We start from the raw sequence: 13,836 nt of genomic DNA, 5'->3' as shown, positions 1-13,836 counted from the left end.
GTATATTGTTCCATCCATTTTATAATAAGTTTTTTAAACGTTACCGAAACAAGTTGTGTGATGTTCTTTACTTGTTGCAAGTATTTTGTTGTACAGTCTAGGGGCCATGTGTGCAGAAGAAGAGTGAAATGCTAACGGAAGGATAAACTACAACATAATTCGTAAATTAAACCATCGTTCATGTACGAAACTGCGACGAAATATTCCTCGCCTCATCGAAAAGAGTCCCTAAGAAATTCCGTAACTGATAACAGTTTCAGAGTAAAATGAAAATTTTAAACAAAGGGTTGAACTTACTTCTAACTCCTTGAGTGTAGCGACTTTGTCCAGTGGCATTGGTGAGAGGTGCAGAGCGCGAGTCAGTCGCACGTCAGCTTCAGCTAACGCCACGACCGCCTTGCCATGTGCGGCTACGAACTGCCGATGCACGTCAGCACCAGCAGCATCCACGCGGCCACGTAGCTGCTGCCAGCGCCGCACTGCAGCACGCAATCGCGCTGCATCGTCAGCACCCTCGCCACGAAGCTCCACGCCTCTAGCAGACGCCACTCGGCTGTAAGAATCTTCCAGCCGCTTGACGTCACTCTCCAGCGCTTCCAAATCTTTAACAACCGCTTTAGACACACTCTCGTCCTCAGGCTCGCCGCGTTGTTTGCGGGTCTCAATCTTCTCGACTCGCCTTTCGATTGAATCCAGCTTCTTCTCCACTTTAGGCAGTAGGGAGTGGGCCAGTTCAGCCGATTTGCGAATCTCCTTGAGAGTGCCTTTGCGCTGTTCAGACATGTCGCAGATGTTCTTCCATTTCTTTTCGACTATATCGAATCCGGTATGCAGGTTGCGGAGATCGAAATTGCCTTTGAGTACGTCCGGGTCGTTGAACACCAGTTGGCAGAGGTTCAGAGTTTCTCCTACTTCTCCGCTCTCATTTTCTATGCTCTTGTGAATATCATCACGGTCTTTGAATTTCTCATCAACTGCTTTAGTAGTCAAATGTTCTAAGATGATAGTAGCAGTCAATCTAGACTCAACGATGTGAAGTTTTGTTCTTATTTCAGTTAGTCGTTCCTCCAATTGCAATATTGTTTCGAGCAATTCCGTGATCTTAGCTATTCTACTTCTGCCCGTTTCTTGTACTCTATGCCATCGTTCCTGTACATCTTTCAGATGTTTGGCGGTATTCTTGCTGTAGGACTTTTCATCCTTTTTAGATAGTTCTGTAAGTGTATTGCCAGTTTCAGAGAGCCATTCGAATTCACGTTCTTTCATTGCAGTTTCAGCCTGAATATCCGAATTTATTCTTCTTATAAGGTCATGTGGATCAAGTGCGCTGATTTCACTGCTTTGACTAGTCGTTTCAAGACGAGATTCCAGGGTTGTCAGCCATTCACTGAACCGAGTTAGTCTTGATTCGTAAATTGTGTAGATTTCTAATCGCTCTTGTAGTCGGTGGATTATAATTGATAGCTGATGTTCTAAATCTGCTCGTTGCTGCCTTAGTTGCCATAATTTCTGGTTCACTACTCTGATGTCTTGAGGACTGAGGCATTCTTTAAGTTGCTCTTGTACGACGCTCAGAGCTTCAATTTGGCTTTCAGTTTTCTCGATCTTTGTCCTCAAATCCGAGTACTTCTCGATGGCTTTTTTGAGTTGAGGCCTTGAAAGCCGTTCTTCATCAGAATAAGTGTTTACTTCATCCTGAGTCCTTGAGTAAGTTTTGTGTAGCTCGTTGGTCAAAGATTCGTACTCTCCCACGAGGGCGAGTATTCGGGACAAGAAATCTCTCCATGTGTCAAGACTAGCTTGTAAGTTATCAACTCTCTTTACAGCGCCCGCATACTCAATCCTAACCGACGCTCCGTATGCTTCCTCTGTAAATTCGAGCACTTTTTTGAGATTTGATAACAGTTTTTCCGCCTGCTTTCTTCCTTCAGGTACTTTATCAGAGAGATTCTGTATTTTGGTTAATATCTTATTTATCCTCTTAATGTGTACATATCTAAGTTGTAATTTCTCTTTCTCCCTCTCCATTTCTTTGAGCCATCGAAGAAGTTCGGTGTTGATATCTCGATAATCATCCCAGGCGGCGATTCGAGTGCAAACCTCATCGTGTCTTTCAACGATTCTCGCTAAAGTCTCGTTATGTAGATTCGTTAATGTATCGAATTTATCAGCCAAGTCTCTGTTTTTCATTTCTTTGTTCTCGTTCATAAGCACCGACCGTTGTGACGTCAGCAGGTTTCGATGAACCCTACATAAACGTCTGTGTTCCGTTAAGTTTTCGTAGTCGGCTGGTACTGATCCAGAGAGGAACGATTGGAGATCCAGAAGGTATTCGTGCCATAACCGCAAAGCAGTCGCAGCATCTCCAGATCTGACGAGGGCAGTGGATAGTCTGTGGTAATGCAGGAACGTGTCTCTGAACATCGCCTGCCATAACTCTAGTATTCTAACTATAGAGTGCTCGTCAGATACATCGCGATCAATGTCGGGTAGTTCCGCTTTGGCTGGAGCTATATCCGCTTCGCTTTTGCCGAGCGCTATCAGGTTTTCTCGCAGAGCGATAAGTTTGTCTTCAACAATTTCGCCGTCTTCGTGTAGCGGGGCCAGATCCTGGAAAGTACAGTTTACATTATCAAACTGCCACAGTCAGTAACAGATAAAGAGGGCGACGGGTTGTCGCAAAGTTCATTCCCCTTGCGAATTAAATATAATATATGTACCGTGAGTGTTGTAATTAATTAACATTCCGGCGTGGCAGAAATGCGTGCACGTCATGATTCATAAAACATTCGTAATTAAAGTCATAGTAAATGGAATCCTTCGGGATATAACGTTGCGCGATCGATATCAAGGGTGACCGTTATTGCCTCATTGATAATGCAAGTGGGAAAGGCATTCGCATCCGTTATAATCGATTAATTCATTAATGGACACTCGACCGTGTGTTTACTTTGTGTTTGATTACAAAAGAGCTCGAAAAATCCTTGGCAATTGTTTTATGAAACGGTCATTTACGCTAAGAACATTGATTCTATGCTTCTTTAATGCCAAAATCATGTACCTCCATGTGTACATGGCTATGACCTTAAGATTGACATAGTTCCCGAGGCTCACCTGTCTCATATCGCAGAACTTGTCCTTGGCATGTTGCGCCTTGGCCCTGGCCAGCTGTCGGGCTTCGCCCAGGTCGGCCAGGGCTTGCACAGCGCCAGCCACGAGCTGCAGCCGGCGCGCTAGGGCGTCTGCGTCGGCCTGCAGGGCGCGGGAGCCTGTCTCCGCCGCCACTCTTGCCGCTAGGGACCGAAGCTCCGCCACTCGGGACTCTTGTTCCATGCATGCCTGTGAAAGAAGGACTGAATTAGGACATTGTCAAATAACAAAAGATTATCTGATATTATGTTATAAGGCTGGTCGTTGTGGATATGCATGGGGAAGGAAATTATCCAGCAGCGTACGACATTAGATTGAAACGAGTTATATGGCGGTGCAGTACAAGCTATTAGATACATAACTGTCCCGAAAAGGCATGTATAGATACAGTCTTAAAAATGCCTGTAGAAGCTTATAATCTTATCCCAGGGCTACCACCAGTGCGGATAACATTTTCAGTTCCTACCTATACACCTTGCATTATTTTCTATACAAAATTTTTGGCTACCGTATTGTACCGGTCACTAAAACGGGTTTTTAAATAAAATAGACATAAATACCAGTAAATTGTCTGCCTGACCTTGTATCTTCCTTGAGGAGTAAAATAAATAGAATATTGATTAGCTTATGAAGATACGGATGTCGGTTACGCAATTTGTATTCGGGTGACATTTGGCATACAAATTAATTCATAGTTTAATTTTAATTGCCTAGTTAGTAGTCCGTTGGGAGTTAACGCGTCAACAAATTGAGTACCATTTTAGTCAGCCGGTATATGGAAGCTATCCATATCTTCTGGCGGTGTGACCTGCTTCCATAACTGATTCGCCCAGTGCGTTTCATTTGCGTGACATACGCCTTACGCTGCGAGCATTGGTAACAATTTCATTACGAGATCTTTGAAAAATACCAACACTGTGCTTACAAAATCGGAATTGTAGTCAATCTCCTTTTCCTGATTGCCAGCACAATCCTTTAAGATTAAGGCCCAAAAATTTTTCATTCTACCTTAGTCATAAAACTTTAAATTCACTTTCGTTCTAGTCAGTAAGATGCACATAATCTTCGGAACTATCAATAACGGACTACTCGTAGTAGTAGCAGTAGGCACTGTTTAACAGCCATAACATAGCACAGAGTTTAGGTTGTTAATATTTTTTCTTCAATGAAGAATGTTCACTAATTTTGTTTTTTAGCTTTCTGTATTCTCTGTTAAAAATAAAAAATACACGTGAAAGAATTATTTCGATACGTCAATTAGTTTCCAAGATATTGAATTTTAAAAGTGCGGGCGGCGGCCGGCCCTCCCGCGTGACGTCATATTACAGTGACTGGCTCATATTTGTATGGGTGGAATCTTGCAAGCTGAATTAAGACCCACTTCCAGGCAACCGATTAAGCTGAAATTTCGCAAACACATGTGATTTGGATGACCATGCAATATTATGATGACATGGAGCTGATCTGATGATGGAGCTGGAAGGTGGCCATAGGAACTCTATAATAAAACGACTTAAATCCATCGAGTTTGGGCTTTGTATTGATGAGTACTTTAATTCTATATAGTAATCAGGGTCTAATGATAGAGCTGGAAGGTAATTCGCAATAAAACGACACAATCGCATCAAGTTTGGGTTTGGTTCAATTTTAATTTCTGTGATGGGTCTGGGTGTTAATATGTATAATAAGTTTGTATTTACAAAAAAAAATGTATTTAAGTATGTTTATATCCGTTTTCTAGTGAGCGGACACTGTGAATGTACGTCACGCGGGGTCACGTGACCGTTGGCGGGACTCAATATTTAAGCGAACTTTGAATGCCTATAAAATATAAAATCATAACTACTGGGTATTTTTGAATGAAATAAAAACTAATGTATTTGTAAATGTAAAAGCCTAACTGTAACATAGGTTTCAAGTGATTTTGCATACCTAGTAACATTCTCAATTTCAGTGACGTTGAACCCAATTACCGTCACTCGATCGAATTCGCGCCGGATGATCTCTTACTCAATCCGCTCAAATTGTCTCAAAATTGGGCCAGCGCAAATTGGCATACTGTATTTCAATCATTTAGAGATCTGCCTCGCGGCTCAAATAGAGCGTGTAATGCGCCGCGAGAAACGACAATAGTTACACTACACACGATGTTTGTATTGTCTGTTTTCTGGAAAATAAAAAAAAAATACAACTAGGTACCTAACCAACCTTTATGTAAATAGTTAAATGCCGTCTAAATAATATGGTGTTTATTTTTAGTAAGGCCGTAACTTCAATAGATTTGCTAAGTAATTGCTTCAATCAATCAAATTCAATAGTGATATCAAAATTATTTACTGTTACTTCATTGAATGTTTTAATATAAAAAATAAAATCGTTTTGCTTTAGGGTAAATTAGCTACCATCACTATACATTAACCCATGATAATGTAGATCAAAGAGGTCTCAATAAACATTGATATCGTCCCAGCAACAATGATAGTTCACACCAAAAGTATGAATGCAAAAACGTTACAAAGTAAAGTAAAATTGTTAAAAATTATAAAACTGGAGAAAATCTTAAACGAATTATAAAAAAGAGACTGCAAATCTTTCTCTGATATTGTTAAATTGAATGACAGACGAATACGATGTAATATTAAAGAAATCACTAATTACACAGCTCACTATCGACATGCTGTAGTGATCGTGTGAGTGAGAAAGTAACAAAAAATAATAATAATTATAATGCTTGACTGTAACTATTGAAGTAATAAAAAAGCTCGTATGCATCGATATTTTTATATTCCATGGTGTTTTATATAAAGTTAGTCCACAAATCGACACGCTCACGTTTCGTGCTGCGGATAATGTAATTACTTAGAGCATGGGTTGGCTGCCCAACCCAGCTAATACTAATACAGCTAAAAGCCCTCTGTGGCTATCGGCATGGTGAATCGCGTAAAAGTGTTTGCTCACTAGCAAGCTGTAAATGTAACCACTACACCAAACTACACAGTGTCAAATTCTAGTGTGTTTTACAAACATTTATTTTACATTTTTCTGAGGTGCTGGCATATCCACTCAACGACAATCAAGCGCTATTTGGCTTGGCAGTGGCTGCCAGCAGTAGCCGTAACTGAACCCAGTAAATTAGGAGGCTTAAACGCGTTGCGTTTTCACACCACAATTCATGGTTTTTGGTAACAGCAACATGCGGCAATACTAATTGATTGCGACTTGCAAGCTGTCTATATGAATGAAGAATGTGTATGTTACTGCAGATATTTCAAAGTTACAGCTAGCTAGTGAGTATCAGTCTTGATGCGAACTGCAGCGTTAGTCACCCCTGAAGTATAATGTGTACCAGATTTCCTTTCATAGTCTGCTATGATATACCTAGTTTATTGCGTCTTCTTGGATGTTGTAGCACAGAATGGTTGTAATTTCAACACAACGGTCATCGTTTAATTTAATCGCAGATACAATTTGTACAAGATGTGAATTAGCTATTTCGATTCGCATAATAGTTAATACTTTATTGGAAGATGCTGCTACTATTGGATGAAAATTATTATAACTAATGTTAATTCATATAATTGCCTAGTTCATCACCGCTATTTATAAAACTGAGGCTTTGCGCTGAAAAGGCTTTAGTAAAATTTTTAATAAATCCTCGAGATTTGATTAAAATTACCCGGTACAAATAATATTCTGTCCTTGAGGTTAAACTTAAAACCAACACATATTTTCCTCTGAATCTGAATTATTTTTAATCGATCAGGTGCGATAAAATAAATAATTTACTAGAGGAAAATTTTTAGCAGGCAGAATGATTTTTCGGGTGGTATTATTAATAATGGTTTTGATATACTGTTGCTATAGGTCCCTGAGTTACTTAAATGTATTATAGGTGACGTCGTTGGTTGTCCAAAGGTAATGTTATTGGGCTATATGTATGCATGCATGTAAAACTAGCGGAATCGGCTATTCGTGATTAAAATTGATCGTATCTATTGTTCTGTTGGTAAATCTATGTTTATCGCAACAGATAAGATGTCTGTTCCGTACTTGTATCTATGTAAACTATTGTAAACGTAAACTTTACCTTTATATTGTAAAGGTGCTAATCTTATTAGCGTATCTTTAGCGATAATAGCAGATTAGTAATGATTGTTAAATAACATCATCACATAATGTATTTTTATTTTTAGATTGTTTGACAAAATATCATTTTTTTTTCTCTAATTAAAGGTCTTTAACTGGTTTAATTTAATAATAACTTTAACGTAGTATTTTCTGATATTCTGGTTGTTTACTAGATTTAAAATAAAACAAGAATTTTATAAACAGGTTGGACATGTACGTAAATTGTTGTCTACAAACGAACTTATCTATGTGTGATTCTAGTTCAAGGGCGCTGTGCCTTATCAAAGTCTAAAATAGTGTGAGAAGATAAAATTCATAGATGAATGACAAATCTAAGTATAATCTACAGCTTAGTTTTTTATATGTTTGACGTGACCCACCTAGGCATCTAACCCAGAACCTCCAGAATGACAGTTTAGCTTACAGATCACTCGACCATGGAGAGTTGAGTTGCGCACTGTTTAGTATACGGTCTCATTTTACGACATGTAAGATATTACATAATATAAATAGGTGCTCATGTAGGTATAAGAGAAAATTGCATTCTTAAATAGAAACTAAAATAAAATAATAGTCGCTATTAATTTATTCTGTCAAGCGTAAACATTCCGTAGCCGAGAAATAGGTATTTGTTATTTAGTGAACACGTTTCATCAATAAACTCATTTGTTAAGTACTATTTACTTTTTAATTATGATTACGTTAGCAAGGTTTAAATCATAATTAGCTAATCGTATATTAAAAGGCAAAATACCTTAATGGCTTAAAATATTATTTTTTATAAGACTTTCTTTAATTATATCCGTGACAATTTGATTTTAAACAGAGAAAGTACTACGAGTATTACAATAATTTATCACGCGTCCTTCGGCAAGTGTTTTATGTATTTGAAACTGATCAAATTAATTAGTTCAAATTTTTAACGTGCTTTAGTTACAGAAATATCAAAAATAAAGTAATTATATCCTGACCAGGAACATAAAAACCCTCGCCATATTGCGGAAAACTAATGGTACTAATTTCTTTTAATGGCAACAGTAACTGAAAACTTCATTGACATGTCACCTTGCATGTCAGTCTATTGCTGTCAAAGTGTAAACAAAATTTATTTTAAATGTGCGCAATTGGTTTTATGAATTAAATTGCTAAAATATTTTTATAGTCGTGAAAGAAAAGTGGTTCACAATGTGTTAAAGTATTTGTCGAAGAGAAATACTAAGGGTTTGGACAATATTTTCATTGAATAATGTTTCCGACAAAGGTTGTCAAATTGACTGACATGTTTATAGTACAGTCCACTATGAAAATTAGCTGTGGTTTGTTTCAACTACCTATTTTAAAAAAAATTGTCACTTTCTAAGTGTTGAATTTTATGGCATTGGGAAAGAAGTACCGAGTTTGAAGCGTTCATGAGCAGACATTGCAGTTGAATATTCAAGTTCTGAATTTGATTATTGATGAATAATAAAATAAATTCTACTAGCTCGATTGATGGTTTCATTTAATTTATTTAAATCAGGTTACCTATAATAATATTTTTTCGTTAATTTATGAAAATATCAAATTAGCCCGTAATCCTGAATCCTGATACATAAAGTTAGCCTATTAATTTAACACAGGTACGACTGTACTCAGTGTTGCACTATCAAATGCAATTGACGCGCCTCTATGCCAGGGTTTTTATGTTCCTGGTCAGGCTATAACTTTATATTAATACAAATATTATGTAAATAAACAAAATGTTTTGAATTTTTCTGTTATTAATTAATAAATCGTTAATAAACAAATTTGTCCGTAAAAAAAAATTATTAATTAATTTACTTTTATTTGTACAGAGTGATCAATAAAATTACTATAATGTTAAGTAGTTCAAACAACATAACATCAAGGTAAATAATGTGGTATTTTATGTAGTTGTACTAAGGGCGATATTGCAACAAAAAATACTATAATTTGATGTCTGTATCTACTTCAGTGGTTAGTTCAATGTCAAAAAGAGAGATGCGTCATAAGACCAAATGCGCACGCGTCGCAAATGTCGGATACATTCTTGCCGCTTCCGACCAGCACGGTGTGAGGCGGAATTTATTTTAAACCGATAAATTAGTATAGGTATTACATTTTCAGGGTAAAACCGAACGTTTGTGGTTATTACTTCCTGCTCACATGGGTATTGGCAATGGAATTGATGGCATAGCGTCACATAATGTTTAAAGCAGTTCTGGTGAATACTAATTTTCTCATTTTTCTCGTCGTTAAATTTTGAAACTGTCAAAATATTTGCTGCCTGTAAATGTAGTTAGGTGAAATTCTTTGTAGCTAGAAGATCATTGTAGCCTTTAATTGGTTATTCAATTTTAATCAATGTTTCAATTTCAGCCTACTTTTGAGCGTTAAGTAGAAAATCGATTGTCTCCGCCCTTATCGGAGGGTTCATAATCTTCAAGCATTATACTGAAGAACGATTTCCCTCCGTATGAAAGAGGTGTCATAATCGATAAATCGATATTATTATGTGACGTCATGAATATAATGTTTCTGCAGTCAGGTCAACTTTCTCACTTTCACGATATTTTTGGAGGACTACGTGAGTGACATAAAATACTTCATGGTTCTGCATTCGATAAAATTAGTTTTCGTGTCTGGTAAAGGAAATCATTCAGCATTGCCTTGCAAGTTGCAAGATTTATCCAAACCACACTAACAAACGGTGAAGTTATATAAAAGTTTGTAAAAACAAACGATAATAACGACGAAACAAACAGAAATTAGCCAAGTCACAAGAATAAATTATTAAACAAATAAAAAAAGAAACCTAGCCTTCCGCAAGTACGAGCAATCAGTGCATAAAATGTAGAAGGGAACGCTTACAAAACCCAGTATCGGGGAAAACTATAAATTTAAATATACTTAATAAACTATAGATATACTTTGAAAACATAAGACGAGGCGTGAGGTCATTCGCTGTGACGTTGATTGCTTACATCGCGTGCTAGAAGCTATAAATATTGTTCGGCCAAATATTTGTACAAGACATACTTTAGCGGATGCATTTAATGCCGGCTTTAATTCGCTTACAGGAGCTCGAAATAACAAGAAAACAGATGCGTCCATTAAGCTTTCGCGATTAGATACAGGTAGTTTCTTAATGGATCGGGTGATAGGTACCTGGTGATGTAAGCCAGACAGGGTTCGATGTTATTTTTGTTGCGCATGCCTTTGCAGATCAGTTAGAGTTTCAATGCAATTTTTACAAAAGACTTATGAGTCTTTTGTAAAAATTGCATTGAAAATAATGAGTTTTATGAGTCTTTTATTTGTAGTTTTTGCAAGTAAGGCTTTTAAAAAGCACTTTTATACGTCCCTTTATTAACCCTACCACTGCTTCGGGACAATAAATGGGCCAGTGCTGAGAAGAAGCAGCGCAAGAAACTTTGAATAAGTACGAGTATGTCAGCTTAGTAATTTAATAAATTATTGTAGATAACCGAAACCTTGCTAAAACTATGAAAAATTTATCATTGCTTTATAAATGTGGATAAAGCAGAAATATTGCAAGAATACATACATTCACAGACTTTATTTAATTAAATAAGCATAAAGTTTATTAACCACGTCATAAACTATCGTAACATTTATTCAAACGTGCAGTAGGTAAATGCCAAAACAAATACGCAGTGTTGCCAGCGATATTAGGCAACACGCAGTTTCAGGAGATGCAAGGGACTTAATGTCGTAAACACAAACGTTGGCCTATGATAAAATCTAGGTTATGTCTTGCGCAACGTGATGTAAAAAAGGTGTTTACTTTGCGTTTTATTGGGTGCATTAGCGCCGGTAAACTTTGACCATTAACTGTTTATAATGGAAATAAACTCGCTATAGTACACAGGCGGTATTATTTATTGAGGTCACATGAGCGAGGCATTGCGAAGATCACCGATTGAATTGAAATTCAGCGACTAATTATTTCATAATCATTACTGTTTACTTACACCATTAGTTTAACCTCAAAGCTAATTAACACCATCCAATAGGTTTATTTTCATATTGGAATATTATGTCGACAGAATGTCTTATGAGGAACATCCTCATTCAAGACAAGGATACTTTTGAAACATTAGAATTCTAACCAGCATGCGTATGCACACGGAATTTGTATTGCGATTTATAGAACTTCGTAGTAAATGGTTGTTCAGATACCTAACGAACTTAGGACTTATTTTGTGAAATTTTTTGGGGGAGGCCTTTGTCCAACTGTGGACGTCATTTGGCTGAAACGAAACGAACGGTATCTATTTATTTCTCAGCGTTTTCATTTTCCATTCTATTATTATTCATGTTGTTCTAATCCTGTTTTCAGACATATAATCCACCTCACATGATTAATGGAGCTATAAATAAGCAGTTATAATTCGGTAATGAATCGACACCCTAAAATAATGCGGACAAAAACTATTAATATCAGTCAGTCAATCAGTCACAGCAGTCACAGTCAGACCGATCTTTTTCGGTGCAGCCATGAGGATGTATCTGACTCAGTGTATTCGTGACTCACTATAACCGTTACTAAAAATAATCTTTAGTATACCTAATATAAAGTACATTTTGTGAATTTAATTGTTGCCTTATGTTTTAAAATAAACATAATTAAGAAGTAATCAGATCAGCGGCGAATCTCAACATTATGCAATGCTTGTTAAATAATAGTGAACATAATGATATAATAGTGCGGTAGGAATACTCAGTGGTAACTACTAGAATTAAATTAATTAATTTAATTTGCACACTTAATTACCTTTTAGTAAAAACGCACCTATGTTAATAACTTTCTATTCTGTTGTCTGTCGTATAAGTTTAATAATTTATAGAAATGAAACTTCCTAGGAATTTGTAAATATTATAAGGCGTTTTTTCTTCATATGCTGAAAAACTCGAGTGTATAATTATCATAGTTGCGACAAACAAAGGTGCTTTTTAAAGTTTGTCGATCAGAGGTTCTGTCGTGCTATCGTTTGTCGAGCCTAAGTAATGTCGCGCTAGGGTTTGTCGCTCCAAAGTCCTGTCGTGATTTCGTTTGTCGCCCCATCGTTCTGTCGCGCTAACGTTCGTCGAGCTAATGTGCAGTCGCGCCATTGATTGTCGGCATAACGTACTGTCGCCACTACGTTTGTAGCACCTTTATTTGTCGCAACTATGATATACACTCGAAAAACTCAGCTCCTATTTGTCCGATAAGTAATTTCAAATTCTACAATTAGATACATAAATATTTTAAGGCATCATTTAGCTGATTGTTAATCCAACCCATTTCCAGTATTTCCACAGCTATAGCTTCATTTCACATTGAAATGAGTAAAGTTTTAAAAGTTTCCTCCGCGTCAGAACGCATTTTCATATCGTATCGATTGCGGCGCGAAGGTTGGGCCAATGTTTAGTGGCGGGCTCGTTCGCCGCAATTAAGACGTTTCTACTATTTCACGTGGCGCTATGACTGTATTAGACGGGGCATGGCTTGTTCTAAGTTATTTCGAGGGCTACCTAAGTAAACTCCGACAAACTTTACTTCGACATTACGTTACTCCGACATTTCTGAATATCGACATGACTTTACTTCGACACTACACTACTCCGACAAAGGATATTCGCCTTTGTCTAAGTAGTGTAGTGTCGAAGTAAAGTCATATCGATATTCAGTAGTGTCGGAGTAACGTAATGTCGAAGTAACGTTTGTCGGAGTTCAGTTTTTGAGCCTATTTCGAGTCGAAGCATAAATCAAAAAATCAAAATTATCTTTATTTGTTTAGACTAATTAAATTAGTACTTACAAATCGTCAAATGCTCTTAAGGAGCCTATACATGTCTCATTCTTTTTTCGCCCTACCAGCGCTTCGACACATACATTTGGCAAGTGCTGAGAGGAAGCGCCGCAACAAACTCAGTCACCACTGTCTGCCGGTTTTAAAATATAAAAAAGTAGAAAGAACTGCATTATTGTCATCTAGATGATTTTTATGTAATGAAAATCTAAAGGTAGCAGGGAAGCGCTGGACGCAGGCTGCTACCAATCGATCAACATGGAAAGTATTGGGGGAGGCCTATGTTCAGCAGTGGACGTCCTATGGCTGAAATGATGATGACAAGGAGCTCTGTACATGTCTCCTAATCCTTTGGGCCCTACCAGCCCTTCTAGACAAACATTACGGCAAATGACGAGAATGAACAGATCATTAAATATATTCCTGCAAGAAATAGTTCATTAATGACAGCAATTGACAGTATACTATCTGTTCTTAGATGCCCTTTAACATGTAGAATAGAATAAAATAGTATGATAATGTTTTAATACTTCATTAATGTTATTTCAAATCGTGATAAAATACATTGATACCTATCCTCCGATACTACGAGTAATTGACGGGTTGAAATGCACATCCTGTTTGCTATCTGTGTAACAAATAAATTAAATCTATTTAATTTGTCTGTTCTTTATCGTTTCAATAGTCAGAAAATGCGTTCATTTAACAAAAAAGTAATGTGGAAAACATGAAACAAAAG

At 37.0% G+C, this 13,836-nt stretch overlaps 1 protein-coding gene across 1 annotated transcript in view; it reads right to left on the bottom strand.

Annotated features, from left to right (window-relative positions):
• The window catches only part of LOC135072846 (titin-like), a 64,473-nt gene that overhangs the window by 13,621 nt on the left and 37,016 nt on the right, over positions 1 to 13,836 (bottom strand). The window contains exons 8-9 of the mRNA XM_063966887.1: positions 3,115 to 3,339; positions 298 to 2,610 (exon numbers count right to left, since the gene is read on the bottom strand). Of these exons, the coding sequence (XP_063822957.1) occupies positions 298 to 2,610; positions 3,115 to 3,339 (2,538 nt within the window). The remainder of the gene's footprint in view (positions 1 to 297; positions 2,611 to 3,114; positions 3,340 to 13,836) is intronic.

Source organism: Ostrinia nubilalis, chromosome 6 (genome assembly GCF_963855985.1).
Source record: "Ostrinia nubilalis chromosome 6, ilOstNubi1.1, whole genome shotgun sequence".
Lineage (NCBI taxonomy): Eukaryota > Metazoa > Arthropoda > Insecta > Lepidoptera > Crambidae > Ostrinia > Ostrinia nubilalis.
The sequence above is the reverse complement of the archived record's forward strand: the minus strand, read 5'-3'. Positions and strand labels throughout refer to the sequence as shown.